Source organism: Aulonocara sp. 'chitande type north' Nkhata Bay, linkage group LG9, assembly GCF_057382095.1.
Source record: "Aulonocara sp. 'chitande type north' Nkhata Bay isolate Kocher_YH1m ecotype deep benthic linkage group LG9, A_spYH_male_GT1.1, whole genome shotgun sequence".
In the NCBI taxonomy this organism is placed as follows: Eukaryota; Metazoa; Chordata; class Actinopteri; order Cichliformes; family Cichlidae; genus Aulonocara; species Aulonocara sp. 'chitande type north' Nkhata Bay.
This window is the reverse complement of record NC_141352.1, coordinates 5,399,429-5,419,483: the sequence shown is the minus strand read 5'-3', so window position 1 is coordinate 5,419,483 and position 20,055 is coordinate 5,399,429. Positions and strand designations below refer to the sequence as shown.

The 20,055-nt window shown below is 41.7% G+C and overlaps 1 protein-coding gene across 1 annotated transcript in view; it reads right to left on the bottom strand.

The window, feature by feature from the left end:
- Positions 1-20,055, bottom strand: part of stk17a (serine/threonine kinase 17a) — a 37,235-nt gene that overhangs the window by 7,771 nt on the left and 9,409 nt on the right. The window contains exon 2 of the mRNA XM_086305398.1: positions 11,311-11,523. Coding sequence (XP_086161524.1) covers positions 11,311-11,523 — 213 coding nt within the window. The remainder of the gene's footprint in view (positions 1-11,310; positions 11,524-20,055) is intronic.

The following is a 20,055-nucleotide window of genomic DNA, read 5'->3' as shown; positions in this document are numbered from 1 at the left end:
CACTGTTCATTTAAAATGACAATAAAGCCCTATTCAGTTTTATTCTATCTAGCTGCTGGTAGACTTTTCTCAGCTTAAATCTGGAAATTTAGAAGAAACATAAGACTTTGTAGACACAAATAATGATGTTTTCCTGTTTCATTAACTGTTTACTACAGTTACAAATGGCCAGTCCTGATAAAGTTTGCTTCCTAGCGCCATTATTATTTTATTAGCCATAGCTGCTAGCTCCTACCCTTGTGTCACGTCACTATTGGGTAATTTCTAATACGTAAAGGGCTAATGTTAACTGTGTGTTGGCTGATATTAATCATGATTAATAATTGTGATCAACTGTTTAATACTATAATCTTGTTAAAGTTGTGCGTCATATTTATACTGTTGCAAATTAATGTGTAATCCAAAAGTCATTCTTAGTATTGAATGAGTATCGCATTTTTTGGTTTATGAATCAAACATGGATAATGCAGAGCCTACATAATGGGCACGCAGTGGAGAAACTCTAATATCCGTTTCAGCTCCACAACCACAAGGACATATATAAGATTTTTAATTATTTAATTAGATATTTTAATTATTTCTCCCCCAGTTTGAATCACAAAACCCCACAGATTTCACTTAAGTGACAAAGGCCAATAGCCCACTGTTTTATGAAGGCAGTGATGCAGCTTAAACATCAGTGTCTTCATAAATAACTTTGTGCAGAAAGCAGTGTGTGACTGGAGAAAGTGCCAGAAAAAAATAGAGCACCGGAAATGAAAAATTAACAATTAATAACTAGGCCAAAGCAGAGGGAATGTTCAGTGTTAATCTGTTGGCCACACACCTGGTTAACAACTGCAGGTGCATTCAAAAGTTTGAGAGAAACCTCATTTCTCAGAGGATCAGACAGATATGAATGCAGTGTGGTGCCACACACACTGCTCTGCTGTGAGAAGTCTGATACGCCAGACTTAATACATTGCAGGTGTATCCAGGTCATTTGACCCTGGAGGACAATGAAGAAGAGTAACACTCTACTAAAAGTATCATTCACCCAATTAGACTCCAACATGCATACAGTGTATTTATCCATACCATAGCACTTTTATCTGACACACACACACACACACACACACACACACACACACACACACACACGGGGCAACTCAGGATTTAGTATCAGTATTATCCCATAATGGGCCCATGAGAATGGAAAGTTCTTTGAGTGATCTAACAGTTTTCCACTTTATGTACAAAGATGCAGTTAGTTCACTTCAATAATCACCTGCAGCGAAAGCAAGTGGCTCGAAAGTGAACACATGCAGGGGAGAGCGAGGGAGCCAGTGATGTCCTAAGAAAAATAATACAGTGTAAGAGGAGGTTTTACAGGTGTTTGTGTATGAGGACAAAATGGAAGATAAAATAAATAACAAGAGGCTGAAGAAGAAAACAATACGATTTTCAATAAGGGCCACTTTAGCTCAGGAGGAGCAGTAATTAGAAGGGTGGTGGTCTTTTTACTTGATGTAGTTTCTGAGGAGAGGATATCAGCAAAGTTTAGTATTGTGGTCTAGACCAGCGGTCCCCAACCCCCGGGCCTCGGACCGGTACCGTCCCGAGAGTCGTTTGGTACCGGGCCGCGAGAGTTTAGGTTCAGGTGTGAAATGTATAGTTTTCAGGGTTTTTATCGGTTTTCAGCGTTATTTTGTTATCGTTTTTATCGTTACCTCGGTTTTCCTGGGTCTTTTCACGTGTGTTATGAATAAATCTTTTTTTTGGTACCGGTACTGGTTTTATTTTGTTGTATTTATCCACGACACCTTAAAGGCCGGTCCATGAAAATATTGTCGGGCATAAACTGGTCCGTGGCGCAAAAAAGTTTGTGGACCGCTGGTCTAGACAACCCAAAACGGGATGTCCACATAAAAATAAATAAATAAATTAAAAAAAAAAAATACACATCCATGCAAAACATGTGAGTCGCAAAACTGACACTGTGCCTCTCGTGTATAGCTTTAGTAAATCAGTTATTTTTGCAGTTGACCTCATTACATTTGTATTGTAGGAGCGCCACAGGAAAGGCACAAGCCTTACACAAGCAAAGACCCCCCTGCATTTAGTCATTACTTATTATTAATATCTGGCTCCTTTTACGTTGTAAACTGTTTAGATTTTACTACATAAAATAGTGCTCATCACATCTTGTTGACACCAGCTGATTACACCACTCCGTCTGTCCACCTGACCTGAGGAGGAAACAAATGTCTGACCTGATCTTGTCGGTCCAGTGAACCACCGGTGCACCTCAAGCACTCCTCAAACTGTCCTCATTCATAAAGTCCTCTACAAACACTCACATTAGGGGTGACAGCTGGATTTCTACATTTCAGTGCAGCTAGCCAGCAACGAAAAACAACTTACTACTTGAGACAGAGAGTGAACTTGAACAGTATATTCTTGGTTTTAACAAAAAAACTCATTGCTGCAGCCAAAGACAGTGGAGAAGTGACCAACTTGTTTTCCACTAAGTTATCATTTCTGTCACTTAGCTAACATAAAATAATGTAAGTCAATAAGCAGCAACCAACCAAACCCACTGGTGTCACATTCTGTACTGCCACAAGATGGTGCTAAACTTGTCCCAAAAACTGATTTATTAAATCCAGCTTCAAAGATAGTGTTCAATCTAACAGATATTTAGAGTAGCTGTAAATTAGTCTTCATACATGTAGCGTTACATGTTCATTTTATTAAATACCTACTTCATACAGACTACTGATGTGTCAGTTGCAAACAAAACGGCTCTTAGAGCCGACTCTTTGAAGTGAACGACGCGAGCCGACTCCTTACTGGGAGCCGTGGGTTTGTTTTTTCCCCCCTTTCTCTCACCCTATCTCGCACTGTTTTCCCCGCTTCACTCCGCACAGAGCGGGAGGGAAAGAGAGAGAAAGAGAGCCAGGGACAACAAGGTCACATCAGAAAGGTATAGTAATCATCCACAACTATTTTCAGTTGCGGATGATAAAGGATTCAGAAAGTTTATTCATGCAGGTCCATATGACAGAGGATGTGCATCTTCTTTTTGTTTTCATATTTTTATTTATATTTAATTGTGTTGTGGTTTGCAGTGTTTTGTGTTGTTTCACTTTAAATTTGTTTAAAAGTTGAAATGTAAATAGTTGGGTTTGTATAATATGATTTATTTATAACATTTTATGTGGAGTGAATAAATAAGAGTATATTTACGGTGGCCCCTAGAGACAAAACACGTACAAACTCCAAAACACGTAAAAACACAACAGAAGTGCTCCAGGATGCTAGGGGGCAGTGTTGAGCTTTTGTTACCTAGAGGCTACACAAGCCAGGAAGTACCAACAACTGGATTTGGTGTGTGGTAGTAACAGGTAAATAAACAGTTTTTTAAATTATTTGACTATATATGAGTGCTTGTGTATAAATACACAAACAATACACATGCTTTCAATTGTGTAATTTAAGTGATCTAGTAGCTCTGTTTTGAAGTTCAGTTCATGCTAGAAATGTGTTTTGGAGTTTGTACGTGTTTTGTCTCTAGGAGCCACCGCATATATTTATATATAAACATATAAAATTAAAACCACAGGTTTTTTTTTACATTAGTAATTCCTTTTGTGCATAATTTTATATTGTTTTTGATAATAAATTAATTAAAGCAACAAAACAACCTGAAGAGCCTGTTGGGAGCCGAAAGAGCCGGCTCTCTAAAAAGAGCCGGAAATCCCATCACTAATACAGACCCCATCTCCAACGCCCCCAAAAAACAAACAGTGGTGATGTGCGGATTTACACATGTGGGAGTTACAGTGTAACTTCAACATGCAGAGGAATCAAGATCTGAGTTAAACTGTGACACTTAATCCAGCAAATACTGATAAGACTTTCATAACAGGCTGCCTGGCTTCTTAAACAGAAGTAACCTAATCAACTTAAGAGACAGAAGTCTCACTAAACAAGCGATCCACACTTCCAAAATCCCCAGCCACACACTGACACTAAAACCACATTTTGAGCCTCAAAAAGGCCTTCAAATTTGTGAGGACCGGTGAGTGTGTCCTCACAAGTGACTGTTGGTTCTCACAAGTATAGCAGAATGCAGATTTCGGTCCTCACAAAGATAGCTAGACAGGAACACACACACATTATATCAAACAAACACAGATTGGCTAGCTGCCTGCTTGTTGGCCTGACAGCCTTACAGTAGACCCTGTGAGATGTCAGGTTGACCCAGAGGCTGGAGGGCAGTTTGAATTTGATTAATGAGTTGCTAATGTAATTAATGCCAGCACAGTCCTGTGGGACTGAATCAATTTAACTTTGGTCGGCCATCCGTTACCATCAACTTCAGATGATTTGTTGAAAGGAAAAAGAAAACAAAATCGCTAACACAGAAAGACAGAATTATTCACACTAACATTCACACCTGTGGACACTTTATAATCATCAGTTAATCTAACCCCACTGTGTGTGACAGATAGAAGGGGAACAATACAGTCAGACCGAGTGCAAATGAATGGAGCAAAGTGACCCTTCATAAAATATTCATGTCCAGAAACCCGGAGTTCCCCACATCCTAATGGCTCCATTTATTGGTGGAAAATAGAAGCTCAATAATTTGCCTACATGTCTGTGACCTGACATCATTAATTAACCTCCTACAGGCTTTGTTCAGCCTTTGACACATATATGTCATTTGTATAAAACCCCAATGAGTTTGACATTTAAGTTAAACAGTCTTCTATTTAAACAAAAAGAAATGACCGTACCCAACAGCAGCATGACATAAATAATGAGAAAAGGTGTTACTTCATTAATCAGTGTCTGTACTGTCCAGCTTCAACATATCAACAAATGATCAAATATCACATCATCAAACCAAATTTAAGCTGCAGAGTTCTACTGTTGACTTAAACTGTTAAACACATCAGTGAGCCTCACAGGGTGAACATACATCTAATGCATGTTGATTGTCATGTTCACATAGAAATTTTATAATATTTTGGTCAGATTACAACTACCAAGCTGCGTGCATGTTGCAGCTCGACTACTTGCGCTGTCAGCAACCTGCTAAATTGTGCTGCTGTTCAGAAACTGGCACACTTTAGTAGATCGCCTGCATGACTCCTACTTTACTTTGTCACTTTAATTTATTCTACTCAGTAAACCAGCTCTCTAATTCTTCCTGTTTGACCACTGTTCAATACAAATATAGTGATCACTGGTTGTGGGAAACTATTCACTTCTTTTTAAATATATTTGTGATGATGTCTGTGATCCACCCCTCCGCTGACTGTTTTTGGGTATGACACAGTGAAAGTAGTTTAATATGATAATATGATGATGATATTATGATGATCCTCAGAGGATATGATCTTTACAGTATCAAACCAGTTTATAAACCAGTATGTATCCATTTTTTTCAGTACGACTGGGCGAGGAGCCATACTTGGACTGATCACGTGCACTCGTGCGGCTCAATACATAATGAACTCCCAGCTGGAGCTCAGCCAGCAGCGAGCGCATGGAGCTCTTTATTGCTCTCATTCATTCTCTGTGGGTAACTGTCCTCTCTCTGGTTAATGATTCTCTGTCGCATTTACACTATTCATGTCTCAGTGTTATTCCCCCTTTTCTCTCTCACTCCCCACCCTCTGCAATGTCATGAATAGATTTCTATGACCCTCATTCGTAGACTATTTGCCCCCTCCTCCCTCTATCCTTCAATCCTCCATCACCATTTGCCCCACTGCCCGAAATATCTGTCAGCTGCTGGCCAAATAAAAGACGGGGAGAAAAGAAAAAAGGAAAGACTGTGTTGTCAACATCCCATGTCAGGAAGAATGGAAGCATTCTGCTCTATTGCCCTCCCATATAAAAAGGATAGCGAAAAGAATGGGGGACAGTACATAGACCGAATAGCAGCAACATGGGCCTAGATTTCCTTGTCTGTAGTTTTATTATGAATTTAGTAGCTTCTTCTATTCAACAGAATTTAAAATAGAAGATATGGATGCTATTCTACAATCTTCTTTGAGCAAACAAGCAAGGGGAAGAACAACTTCCTTTTAAACAAGAAGAGTAATCCAGCAGAAACAAGCAGGGCTGTCATTGGCCACCACCACTTCAAGGGGTGAAAAGAAACAAAAGACAAAACGGAGAGATGAAGAACAGCTAACAGGACAAAACTCAAACTATAGGCGGGTGTAGACAAGTTAATAACATGTAATCATGGCATAAACAAATCAGAGTAAAACAAGGGCAGCCTGAGCCTAGAGCAGAATCAGGGTCACCTGATCCAAAACTAATTATAAGCTAGATAGAAATACTGCATTCCTAAACACATAAATGCACAAAGAGACAGACAGACTGGCAGACACAAATATTTCTCGTATCGTTATACTTATACATCTACTGTTAATTTCATATAACACCAGTCAAAGTGCAGTATGGTTTGGTCTGTGTGTGTGAGAGATGTGTCCGCATTCAGGACGGCACTTAATTCTGTGATTAGCCTTTATATGAGCAATGGCTGGGACTGGGATTACAGACTGAGGTGGGCTTACTCGAGCACTTAAAAAAACGAACTTATGGGATCTTCTTAACTGGACAGATTGCACTGTATGGCATGTGCTGCTGACAGCACATAATCCTGCAAAACACTATAATCTGTGAAACACTGGCAGAACACACACTCATCTCTCACAGACAGAGTGAAATATGAGGCCCAGGCTGTGGACATGACATTACATTTCTTCAGCTACTGACAAATTAAGCGCTAAAAAACTGCATTAAATGCAACGAGTTTTGGTCAGAAATTTGTCATTACTGCTTAGATGTCAAAGACATGATGCAAACATTCTAAGGCCTGGACAAAAAAATCCTGCTGGCTGTGAAACCATGACCATGTATTAAATATTTGTGGAGAAAAACATAATGGGGAGCACCACTTTAAATCAAAACCCGCATCGGATTTCACCTTCAAATTAACTGGTAATCCTAAATGTCTGCATACTTTGACTTTTATTAATAGACCATTATCCTCAATAAATAACAAAGTCTAATATTTATGTGTCACTTAAATATTAAATGAGTTCTCTTCAACTGTTGTTTAGAATTTTATCTTTTTAGCCATGTAGCACAGGACACATGCATGTGTACCACGTAGCTACTTCATCATATAAATACTATGATATAGTAGCTCAGTACGAGACCAAGGGAGGAATCAGTCTTCAGTTTCAACCCTTCTCTCCTTGTCATCACAGCAGTGGATTCTTGTCCTTTTTGGGAAGGCTGAGCAGACTAAACCTTCCCAATAAAGTATAGTTGGTTTCAAGAAATGACACATTTGGTTAAGAGAACTACACAAGAGAAGAAAAATAACATAAGAGGTGACCTCATATGTGGGATTCCTAATTATTCTTAAAAGCTTTAAGACTCACTTGGACTTCCTAACAATTGGGATAACTGGCATGTACCATTCTGTCTGTGCAGTGAAAATACTAGTACAATCCTCAGCACTGTCAGAGGTTCTGTGTACACATGACAGCTGATCCAGAATGTGTCAATGCCATCTAATCTAGCAGTTTGCTCTCAACTGGTTAAACACACATTCTGTGCGTCTGTGAGTATGCACGCACGCACGCATGCATGCATGCGTGCGTGCGTGCGTGCGTGCGGGGATGGGGGAGGTGGGATTCACTATGGTCTGGCATGCAGGCAAAATCCAATATGGCATTGGCTGGGATAGAGACAAGGATAGACTAAGAGATTGGAAGTGAGAGAGACCTTAATCAGCCTGGCATGTCATGAACTGACACACACACACACACACACACACACACACACACTTAGAACCAGGTCAAGCATACCCAAACGTGACCAGTGAGATGAGATCAACAACTCATGCAGCTACTGCAGCCTAAATTACAGTTTCCCATTTATGTGTAATAATGCCACGCTAGCTCAGACGGAGCTGTCTTTCAGTTTGTCTCTATTACTGCTGTCTGTCTGTCTGTCCTCCTCACCAGAAGACAGAGGAAACCAAATCCATATCCTATAATGCAAATGGCGTGTGTGTATACATAAGAAAAAAGCAGAGCACATTGTTAGAATAGCTAGTGTTTGCTGAAGCATTAAAGTTTGGCCTGAAGCTTTGTAGGACTAGAAAGCTCATTCACACCAATACCCCTCTGTTTAACCCCACTATGTACAATAGTAGTCCATAAGTCTACTATTCCATGGCAACGTGATCATTCAAAATAATACAAATATTAGTGCATCTAAAAATATTTATAAAAGAAAAAAAGCTTGAAAAACTAAACTTTCATTTTAGAAAAATGAAATTTTTAAAATTAATTTCATTTTTAAAAATTGGAAATCATTCGATCCCTATACAACCGTTGCAAGAGCTTGGTTCGCATTGCCGGCAATAAGTCGGACTCGTTCCCGGTGGGTGATGGGCTCCGCCAGGGCTGCCCTTTGTCTCCGGTTCTGTTCATAATTTTTATGGACAGGATTTCTAGGTGCAGCCCAGTGGCGGAGGGCTTTCGCTTTGGTGGCCTCAGAATCTCATCTCTGATTTTTGCGGATGATGTGGTTCTGTTGGCTTCATCAGGTGAAGGCCTCGCACTGGAACGGTTCGCAGCCGAGTGTGAAGCAGCGGGAATGAGGATCAGCACCTCCAAATCTGAGGCCATGGTTCTCAGCCGGAAAAGGGTGGAGTGCCCACTCCGGGTCGGGGATGAGTTCCTGCCCCAAGTGGAGGAGTTCAAGTATCTCGGGGTCTTGTTCGCGAGTGATGGGAGAAGGGAGCTGGAGATCGACAGACTGATTGGGGCTGCAGCTGCAGTAATGCGGACGCTGCACCGGTCCGTCGTGGTGAAGAGGGAGCTGAGTGTAAAAGCGAAGCTCTCAATTTACCGGTCGATCTACGTCCCTACCCTCACCTATGGCCACGAGCTGTGGGTAGTGACCGAAAGAACGAGATCGCGGATACAAGCGGCAGAAATGAGCTTCCTCCGAAGGGTGGCTGGCCCCTCCCTTAGAGATAGGGTGAGAAGTTTGGCCATCCGGGAGGGGCTCAGAGTAGAGCCGCTGCTGCTCCACATCGAAAGGAGCCAGCTGAGGTGGTTCGGGCATCTGACAAGGATGCCCCCTGGGCGCCTCCTGGGTGAGGTGTTCCAGGCATGTCCCACTGGGAGGAGGCCCCGGGGCAGACCCAGGACACGCTGGAGAGATTATATCTCTCGGCTGGCCTGGGAACGCCTTGGTGTTCCCCCGGATAAGCTGGAGGAGGTGGCTGGGGAGAGGGAGGTCTGGGCCTCTTTGCTTAGGCTGCTGCCCCTGCGACCCGGCCTCGGATAAAGCGGATGAAGATGGATGGATGGAAAATTGGAAATCCATTTTCTCTAATCGTTACAGTATTTCATTTTGAGTGTGAGGAAATTACTACTCAAACAGTATAAATTCAGTTCAGTACAAGTAACTGCAATCATGGGATGAAGTTCAGTGACACACCTCACAAGGTGCTTAAGCGACAAATGATCATTGATGAAAATGATTGGAAACTTAAAAATTGTTGTAGGACAGGGCTCACAAGGAACAGGGATGACTGCATCATAGAGAGGATTGTCAACAGGGCTGCCACAAACGATTATTTTGATAGTCGACTAGTCACAGGTTATTTTTGCGATTAGTCGACTAATCAGATCATGTAAAACGTACAGCTTATTGCACCAGCAGCATCTGCTCTTATATAACTATCATTAGCTTACAGCTTTAAGTGTTTAAGGTATGTGCTGACTAAAAATAAAGACAAGATGATAGTTTATTACATTTTAATGAAATTTGCAGACTTGCACACTTCTGTTTAATCAGTTTATTGACGTTTATTCAGCTGTGTAAAACCTATAACTTTAATCTCAGCCAAACCAATTTACTCAGGAACAAATAAAATACTGAAAAAAGACAAACAATAACATTTTTAAGTTATCTAAGTGACTTATATATCATGTTTAACCTGAGTAGCGAAAGACGGCGGTGGGTTTGAAAACGATTTGCCGGGAGTCTGGTGTTCTCACCGGCTCTAGTGAGCCTTAAACCCCGGCTAGCTATCGAGCTGGTGGGTAACAGACGTCTCCGAAAACGGCGGAGCACTTCTGAAAATATGTGGTGTCTTGATAAACTGAGCAGATATTTGAGGTTGGGGTGAAAGCCACCACATACAGATGTCCTGAGGAAAGGAGCTACGACTGTCACATTCCTAATATCAAGTCACTCTTGAATCAGAGACAATATCAGCCCAAAGTCCTCGTTTCAGATGGAAGTAAATATATTTCATTTGGAAATCACATGACGTTTCTGTAGTCTGTGGTGATATGGGGTGTCATGTAATCTGCTAGTGTGGGTGATTGTTGGTTCACTGTGTCCTGACCTAAGCGCCACAGGGAATCTAAGGGGCACTGTCAAGTAGAAGAGGAGAAATCCCTGACCCAAAAATACAGATGAGATGAATGCTGCTACAAAAACATGTCACACTGCTGAAACTGAAATTAATGGAAAAGAAGGTCCAGCCAAGTTTGGAGTGTGGAAATAGTACTACAACTTACCTAAAAACTCTTTTCAGACGATGGATATTTCCGGATTGTAAATCCTTTTTCATTAAATCTTAAATATTCTAACAATTTGAGATAGTGGATTTCCTGAGATTATCATTTTGATGTAAATAATTTAAAATGTAATTTACTTTTTTCAAGATATTTTGAGAAGCACTAGTTTTTTTTTGAATAAGTGGTGATTTTTGAGACTAAAAAAAAAAAAGCTTAAAAGACCCTGAAAGAGATCTTTATAGCAAAACAAAGAATTTTCATAAGATTTATTCTCACAGTAACTGCCAGTAACCTTAATATAATTAACAATGATTACAAGTTTACTCTGGATTATAAATCTTTATAAACAGTCTATGGTTAATATGGTGTCAAGCAAGTGTCGCCACTTGATAGCCACTGTGAAATGCTTCTGGGCACTTACTACACCATTACTGTGGAGCATTATCTAAATTATCATTAATTCATTTTACCGGGATAAAAACTGGATGTACAGTATTTATCCTAAAATGTTTGCTAACTTTGTGCCAAAAACAATTTGAAAATGCAATTTTTGCCCCTTTATGTTTTTGCACTTTTGAATTGCCATTCTGTTTCTTTGCAGTATGTCTGCTGGTGTTTCCCAGTAGGTCTCCATTTCTAAACAACATGAAAGGAAAGGTTTCAACCTTGAATTTTTGACACTCACAACTCCAGAACTAGCACCATCTCTGAAGCCATCTCGTAGACCTGGTGGAGGTTGACCACATGGGGACAGGCGCTGGCCAGTTCAAGTAGTGCAATCTCATGGATGATCTCCATCCGGCAGTCCTGCCCTTTCCGTCTCTTCCTCATTATCTTAGCAGCGTACTCATGACCCGTGCACTTCTCCACACACTTTCTGACCACAGCAAACTTTCCCCTGAAAGAAAGGAAGACCATCAGAACTATATTCATAACAGCCACTGGTAGATGACAATATAACACTGACACTGCATGCTCATTGCACTGACCAATTAAAGAAACGAAAAAAAACAAAAACAAAAAAAAATGTAAATAATTTAATGCAATTTTATTTATACAGTGCCAAGGTAGGCATAAGGTACACCCTACATATAGATACATACATATAGAGAAAACTCAATTTAATGATTCAGTGCAAATAGTGAGTGAGAAAGGTGACCGAAGAAGAAACACTCAATGCATCATGGGCAGCAGCCTACACCTATTGAAGCATAACTAAGGGAGGATTTAGGGTCACCTGATCCAGCCATAACTATACGATTTAGCACAAAGGAAAGTTTGAAGCCTAATCTTAAAAGTAGAGATAGTGTCTGTCTCCCGAATCCAAACTGGAAGCTGGTTCCAAAGAAGAGGGGCCTGAAAACTGAAGACTCTGCCTCCATTCTAATTTTTAATACTCTAGGAACAACAAGTAGGCCTGCAGAGCGAGAGTGAAGTGCTCTAATAGGGTGATATGGTACTATAAGTTCATTAGGATAAAATGATGAATAGATGATGATACATCATCTGTTCCCAGATTCATTCCTATTTTCTATTATTGCAAAAACAGAACAAACACTGAAGGTTCTTCAAAATGTTCACAAAGAACAGCATTATTGAACTCTGTGCTGTAGGGGTAGTTATAGTTAGCCTAGAGCAAGAAGAGAAGCTGTGAAATTAAAATAAAATTGATAAAGACTTGTAAGACTTGTACAGCCCTGTGCCTGAAGCAGTGAACCAACTTGCTTGTGAGAGTCATGGGGCCGATGCTGCTGGGAGCTACAGATTCCAGCACTGATCCGTGCTTTCTGCCAGTGTGATCCCATGACAAAAACCTGCTACACATCAATTACCATACCATGCCGTCTTTATTTATAAAGCACTTTATGAACCCTGGTTTTAGTTTAAAGTGCTGCACATATACAAATAGCATAGACAGGAAATAAAATCAAATATGTTAAAAAACAGAATTATTTAAAAAAAAAAAGTCAACCTGTTTTAAGAAGAGCTTTAAAATCAGAAAGAGAAGAGGTCTGCCTAACCTACAACAAAATCATGATCACCTCTAAATTTACGCTTGGTTTTGGCACCTCAAGGAGCTGCTGACTGGTGGACCTAAGGGAGCAGGCAGGTGTATATGGCTGTATTAGCTTGGAGAGGTAAGAGGGGCCAGGCCATTAAGAGACTTAAAAACAAATAAAAGAACTTTTAAAAAGGACCCTATAAAGTACAGGCAGCCAGTGGAGTGAAATTAAAATGGGTGTAAGTCCTCAGTTAAATGACACATGGCAGACGCCTAATGGACACATCGCTAACCCAACAATAAAGTGCGTTACAGTAATCCAGTCTAGATGTAACAAAAGCGTTGATGACCGTCTCTTGACAAAACAGGCTTTATTTTGGCTAACTGCCTCAAATAAAAAAAGCTAGCTCTTAACAACAGCTCTGACCTGGTTTTCAAGTTTAAGATTTGCTCTGCCCAAGCAGAGAAGCCCAGACCTCCCTCTCCTCAGCCACCTCCTCCAGCTTGTCCGGGGGAACACCAAGGCGTTCCCAGGCCAGCCAAGAGATATAATCTCTCCAGCGTGTCCTGGGTCTGCCCCAGGGCCTCCTCCCAGTGGGACATGCCTGGAAAACCTCACCCAGGAGGCATCCTTGTCAGATGCCCGAACCACCTCAACTGGCCCCTTTCGATGTGGAGGAGCAGCGGCTCTATTCTGAGCCCCTCCCAAATGGCCGAACTTCTCACCCTATCTCTAAGGGAGAGGTCAGCCACGCTTTGGAGGAAGCCCATTTCCGCCGCTTGTATTCGAGATCTCGTTCTTTCGGTCACTACCCACAGCTCGTGACCATAGGTGAGTGTATTGGCGTAGATCCACCAGTAAATTGAGACCGGTACCGAGGGACACGGTCGAATGCCTTCTCCAAGTCCACAAAACGCATGTAGACTGGTTGGGCAAACTCCCATGCAGCCTCAAGTATCCTCAAGAAGATAAAGAGCTGATCCAGTGTTCCACGACCAGGACGAAAACCGCCTTGTTCCTCCTGTATCCGAGGTTCGACTAACGGATGGACTCTCCTCTCCAGCACCCTGGCATAGACTTTCCCATGGAGGCTGAGGAGTGTGATTCCCCTGTAGTTGGAACACACCCTCCGGTCCCCTTTCTTAAAGATGGGGACCACCACCCCAGTTTGCCAGTCCAGGGGTACTGTCCCTGATCTCCACGCAACATTGTAGAGACGTGTCAACCAAGACAGCCCTACAACATCCAGAGCCTTCAGGAACTCGGGGCGGACCTCGTCCACCCCAGGGGCTCTGCCATCAAGGAGTTGTTTAACTGCCTCAGTGGCCTCGCCCCCAGAGATTGCTGGGTCATCCCCTTCGTCCCCAGACTCTGCTTCCGCCACAGAAGATGTGCAGGTGCGATTGAGGAGGTCCTCCAACTATTCCTTCCACCGCCCGAAAATTTTCTCAGTCGAAGTCAGCAGCACTCCACCCGCAATATTCACAGTGCAGGTAGAACACCGCTTTCCCTTCCTGAGTCGCTTGACGGTTTGCCAGAATCTCTTCGAGGCAGTCCGTAAGTCTTTTTCCATGGCTTCTCCGAACTCTTCCCACACCCGAGGTTTTGCTTCAGCCACCGCCCGCTGCCTCCGGAGTCCCACAGGCTAACCAAGCCCGGTAGGACTCTTTCTTCAACTTGGTGGCTCCCTTCACCTCCCTCCCTCGAACATGGTGTTTGTTATAGCCAAACTGTGGTTTGCACAGAAGTCCAATAACAAAACACTGCTCGGGTTCAGATCCGGGAGGCCGTTCCTCCCAATCATGCCCTTCCAGGTCTCGCTGTCATTGCCCACGTAAACATTGAAGTCTCTCAGTAGGACAACAGAGTCCCCAGGAGGAGCACCCTCCAGTACCCCACCCAGGAACTCCAAGAAGGCTGGGTACTCTGAACTAAGTGTTATGATACTCTGTCTCTCTTCCATTGTTAATTGCTTTTTTCTCCTTTTTGTAGCAACACACTTTCTGCAATACAATACTGTTCAACTGATGCTCACCAAAGTGTGTTCAAACACTGCTTTTATACAGACACGGGGTTGTAAGTAATCCAGAAAAGTTGAAACACCTGTAGGAATTAGTAGCACCAGCTTTCAAGGCTTGATCAACCTCCATTGCTGTAGAACAGCTTTAAATTGTTAACCCATGTTGTGTTCCCTGAAAAAGGCCTTTTTAATAATTCTGAAATGTACATTATTTTTCTTTTTTTAAACCTCTGGCAGTTCACCACTTAAATGTGTACCACTTCAAGATATTCACTGAACTTGAACAACTTGAATTGCAATAAATAACTGGAAAAATTGGGGTGTTCTGAAACTGTACAGTGTATGTACAAGTAATCCCACATTAGCCCCATCCATTAGCTCTTCAAATCTTTAGTGTAATCTCTTCAATCAGAAGAAAACTGGCTTAAACAGAGAGGGATTGAAATAAGGGGCCAGTAAAACATGAGTGAGGATTATATTGGAATTTTAATTCAATTCAATTTTATTTATACAGCGCCAAATCACAACAACAGTCACCTCAAGACACTTTATATTGTAAGGTAGACCCTACAATAATAGATACAATTTGAATTTGATTCGAATCATTCAAAGTTACTCTAACAGAATTCAAAAATAAAAATACTGAGTTTTGCATTAGCATATTAGTTCTGCGATGTGATTTTTTTGGACATGCTGCATGTCAGAATCAGAGAGACTTTAAATCTAAGAATTACTACCATACTACCAGGATAATGTTAGTTTACTTGGTAATTCTAAATTGGCCAAGCATGACAGACATGAAGTGCACAAAATTAGAATCAAGCACTGCATAAATGTGTGGTTAAATGTGGCTTGTAGTCAAAAATGCTTTCAGTGGTCAGTAAGGCAATATATGAACACCAGCCCATATTACTTTATGCCTGTTCTCTTGAGATAACATTGTGTTCAACTTGAAGCTGGTCTCATAATATAAGTCACTAAGATATTTTAAGAAACTAACTCCTTTAGCATGCACTCTTCTACTTCACATTTCCTTTCATTAAGCACTTTCAAAGATTTATACTAGAAAGCAAGTCAATGCCTTCCTGTTACAGTGAATGGGAAACTTCCTCAGAGCCTACACTCAGCTTTTTCTGTCCACCACACTAAGCGGTTCTGGCATTTCCTTTTTATTTTGTAAACCTTTCATCTATTCAGCTGTGCACATGAATATTGCAGTGAACAGGAAACAGACAATACTGCACCAACTGATTGACCGTGTACTAGAAAACTGAAGATTTACTAACTTCGATGACGATCGTATTATTTTGAGCACCAGCTCTCAGCCAAATAAACTTTTGCATAAACATGCAAAAGAAAAAAAAATGTTATATTTAAAATAACAAGTAGCAGGGGATGAGAGAGGGAGGATGGAGAATTGATCAGTTATTGGTATCGGAAAGTAGTGCACTGGAAAGTTGTTGGCCATGCATATTAATTAATGAAGGTTTATATTGGGATTGCTTTAAGCAGCCACCCTTAAAAGACCTCTGGGAGCAGTGCGTCACGTTCTAGCAGTGGTCTTGCCTGAAAAACGCAGAGAGACGCGGTTTAGTTTGGAGTCTAGGCCTGCCTTTCAGAAACCATACTGGGCCACCGCAGCCTTTTCTAAAGCAGCGTCAGCACATTTCCAAAGCCAGCAGCCTCATTCACAGGCTACACCCTAAAAGAGATGGCTTTTGTGCATGTGTGCAAGTCCATGTATATGTGCACACACATGCACCAAGCCAGAAGTGATGAAATGGTCACAATTATTGAAATAAATAGTCTTTAGGTTTAACAGGTGGATTTCTGAGGTGCTAAATGGCCTGTATTTGTATAGTGCTTTACTTTAAGAAGAAGAAGAAGAAAGTGTGTACATTATTGTACTTTATTGAGCCCCGTGGGGAAATTGCTCTCTGCATTTAACCCATTCACTCAGTGAAGCAGTGGGCAGCCATTGGGCGCCCGGGGAGCAGTGTGTAGGGACGGTACCTTGCTCAGGGGTACCTCAGGGTAGCTGTTAAGGGGAATCGAACCCCCGACCTTCCGATCATGGGGCAACCACTCTACCTACTGAGCTATCCCTACTTGGTCCCTAAGGACCCCAAAGCGCTTTACACATTCAGTCAGTCATCCAACCATTCTCACACACACACACACACACACACACACACACACACACACACACACACACACACACACACACACACAGGTGATGGTAAGCTACATTGTAGCCACAGCCACCCTGGGGCGCACTGACAGAGGCGAGGCTGCCGGACACTGGCGCCACCGGGCTCTCTGAACAGGTGAAGTGTCTTGCCCAAGGTCACAACGACCGAGACTGTCGGAGCCGGGGCTCAAACCGGCAACCTTCCGATTACAAGACAAACTGCCAACTCTTGAGCCACGATCGCCCCCTGGTGCTATGCTATAACAGTGATTTTGCAGCCACCATCCTATCCAGCTGCTCACAGATATCTCACCAGCCCATCACATGGCAGCAAAGTAATACATTTAGGCATGAAGACATTGTTAAAATCACTGCTGAAGTTCAAGCTCTAGTCATCAAAAATGTGTAGGTAATGTAGGTTTTCTACCAACTATTAGCCATCAGTAGTTGGAGTGTATCAGTGTTCTGGCTGCGTTGTCATAGCTAGTCCCTGTGAAAGGGTGCCCTAGATTCATTTAATGAAAAAGATTTTCAGGTAGAAGGTGGGACAGGTGTTAGCACGATTACCTCACAGCAACAAGGTTGTGAGTTGAATTCCACCATTAGCTTGGGGAATTTGCATGTCTATTCGGCTTTCTCCCACAATCCAAAGACATGCAATTAGTGGGTTTAGGTTAACTGGTTATTCTACATTTCCCAAAGGTGGTTATGATTGCCTGTCTCCTTGCATTAGACTGGTGACCTGTCCAGGGTGTACTCTGCCTCTTGCCCTAAGACAATTGGGATAGGCTCCAGCGACCCCACTAGCTCAGCGTCTAACACTTCCACTACCATCACTGACTATCCATTTGGATTAGGGTTGGATGCAAACTGGTAATGTTGATTTACTGACATCAAAGATGTCACTGATCCTAAAGCTGAAAAAACATGACTTTAATAAATGTGTTTTCAGACAAGTAACTTTTGGGGTTGGCAAAGATAAACTCAATCAGGATTGCTGATAAATTATTAAGCCTTGGCCTTGCCAAGTTAAAAGACCCTGTAGAATCTTCAGCACCACATTCAAATATTTAAGTGAGTGCATGAATACTTTTAACCATGTGTGGATTGTTGTTTCTTAAAGTTATTAAGCATGTATGCTATATATTCAGCCCACCTTGGAAAAAGAACAGTTTAAAGAAATGTTTAATAGCCCAAAATTGCCATGACATTCATGCTCATGATGAGCTGAAATCTTCTAGCCACAAAAGTATTGCTTTTAGGTCCCAAAATGTTTCAAGCTACAGTAAACATGTTTGTAAACATGTTTGTCCCCAAACATGTTTATGTATAAGGTAATGTGAGCTGTGGGTCCCCTTGCCACTTGCTCTTTCATCAAGAACCTTGGGATGACTATTTGACTCAGTTTTCACGTTGGATGCTAACAATCAATTAAGAAATATTGCCAAATTGAGTTACATGCTGTCACACTCTGAATTATTTAATCACATTTGAATTACTGTAATTCACTTGTCTGAGCAAACGTTTAAGGGTCCACTTTAAGATTCTGGCTTTGACTTTTAGAATATTGCAGTCATAAATATGCATCGATTGGTGTGTAATTCTGTCTTCCAAGACATCGATGCACTCTCATAAACTTGGAATTACCCTATTAAAAATATATATGAGCGGGCACCGGATTTGTGGAAGCTGCCATGTTTCCCCATCAATCTTGAATACAGTGGTTGAGATGGACATCGCCATTCCACCTAATTTCATTTTCTGTATATGACTAGAGCAGTGGTTCCCAAACTTTTTTTGCTAGACCCCCCTTTGTTTTACAAGAAAAATGTTTGCGACCTCCCTCCCGCGTGCACACACACATCCTCCAACCACACACCCATATTTTGCTCCAATTATTTCACACCTCAAACATTTATTAAACAATTAAGCAAATACAAGTAATCTGCAATAAATTACAGGTAGTAATAAAATAAACTACTAACTCTTTTACGCTACGTCCACACCTACACGGGTATTTTTGAAAACGCAGCTGTTTCGTCCACACGTAAACGGCGTTTCGAATCACAGAATCACTCCTTTTTTGCGTTTACGTGTGGACGAGGAATACAGAGTTCGTCACACAACGTCAAAGGTATGTGCCTTTTTTCACGTCACGCTGTGCGCCACGTTATTGTTTACATGAGATGAATAGCAGAATGGCAGATAGAGACAAAATACTGTTGATCTGAGTATCTTCAGGTTTTACAGGCTTACATACACACGCAGTTACTGTCCCTCCATTTACAAAGGCAGAGGCGTCACAGTGTGATTATTTTACATGTAGTTGTTTTTTTACTGTTTAATAATATTCAACATTGCTGTCAATGCATTTTTCAAAAAATGCCTCTCTGTGCAAAATGGGTTTAAAAACAAACAGCTGTGGGATACTGTTTGACCGGGATTTGAACCGGGGAAGAAATCGTGGCAGGATCAGCCTGATATTATTTGTATCCCACTGTAACTTCACTGTATAAAGAGCTAACATCTCCAAAATGTCAGGAGTAGTTAGTCATTACAACAAGTGTTTGTGAACTAAAAATCAAGAATGTGGGATACCGTTTGTCCATGATTTGGAGAGCCCAGCGCTGCTCCCGATGCAGGGAAAACCAATCCTGCAGGGAGACCTACCTCGGCACTTGTGCAGGTGAAACCAAAGGGAAGACATGCTTCACCATATTGTCTAGTCTTTGGCTTAGAATGAAGTTGCTTTGCGTTTGTACGGGCGCCCCATGCTAGCAGTGTGCAAGCGTTTTGGTTTTTTTCCCCACTTTTCATACCGCGCCCCCCCCCCCCCCCCGCAATGGCTCCACACTTTGGGAAGGTCTGGGCTAGAGAATGACAACATAGTAAGACAAAGGCAGCGCGGAAGGGAACTCGTACGTGTTTTTGTGCCATGGCGGCAAATATAAATTCATGCCTATACCATCAAGTTATGAAGGGTCATACTTCTTTTTTTTTTTTCTTTTATCTTCTTATTTGGTGGGGGTCCTCTTCACCAAAGAAGTGAAAACACAAGGAAAGAGACGACAGAGTAAATATTGGCACAGCAGCCTTTCAGAGAAGATGATGCAGAGAAAGAAGGATTTTAACAGTGACGATAAAGTCGCTTGCTTTCTGCTTGACAGGTAAATCAACCTAACAGCCTAAAATTTATGTTTTGGTCTCTCTTGGCTG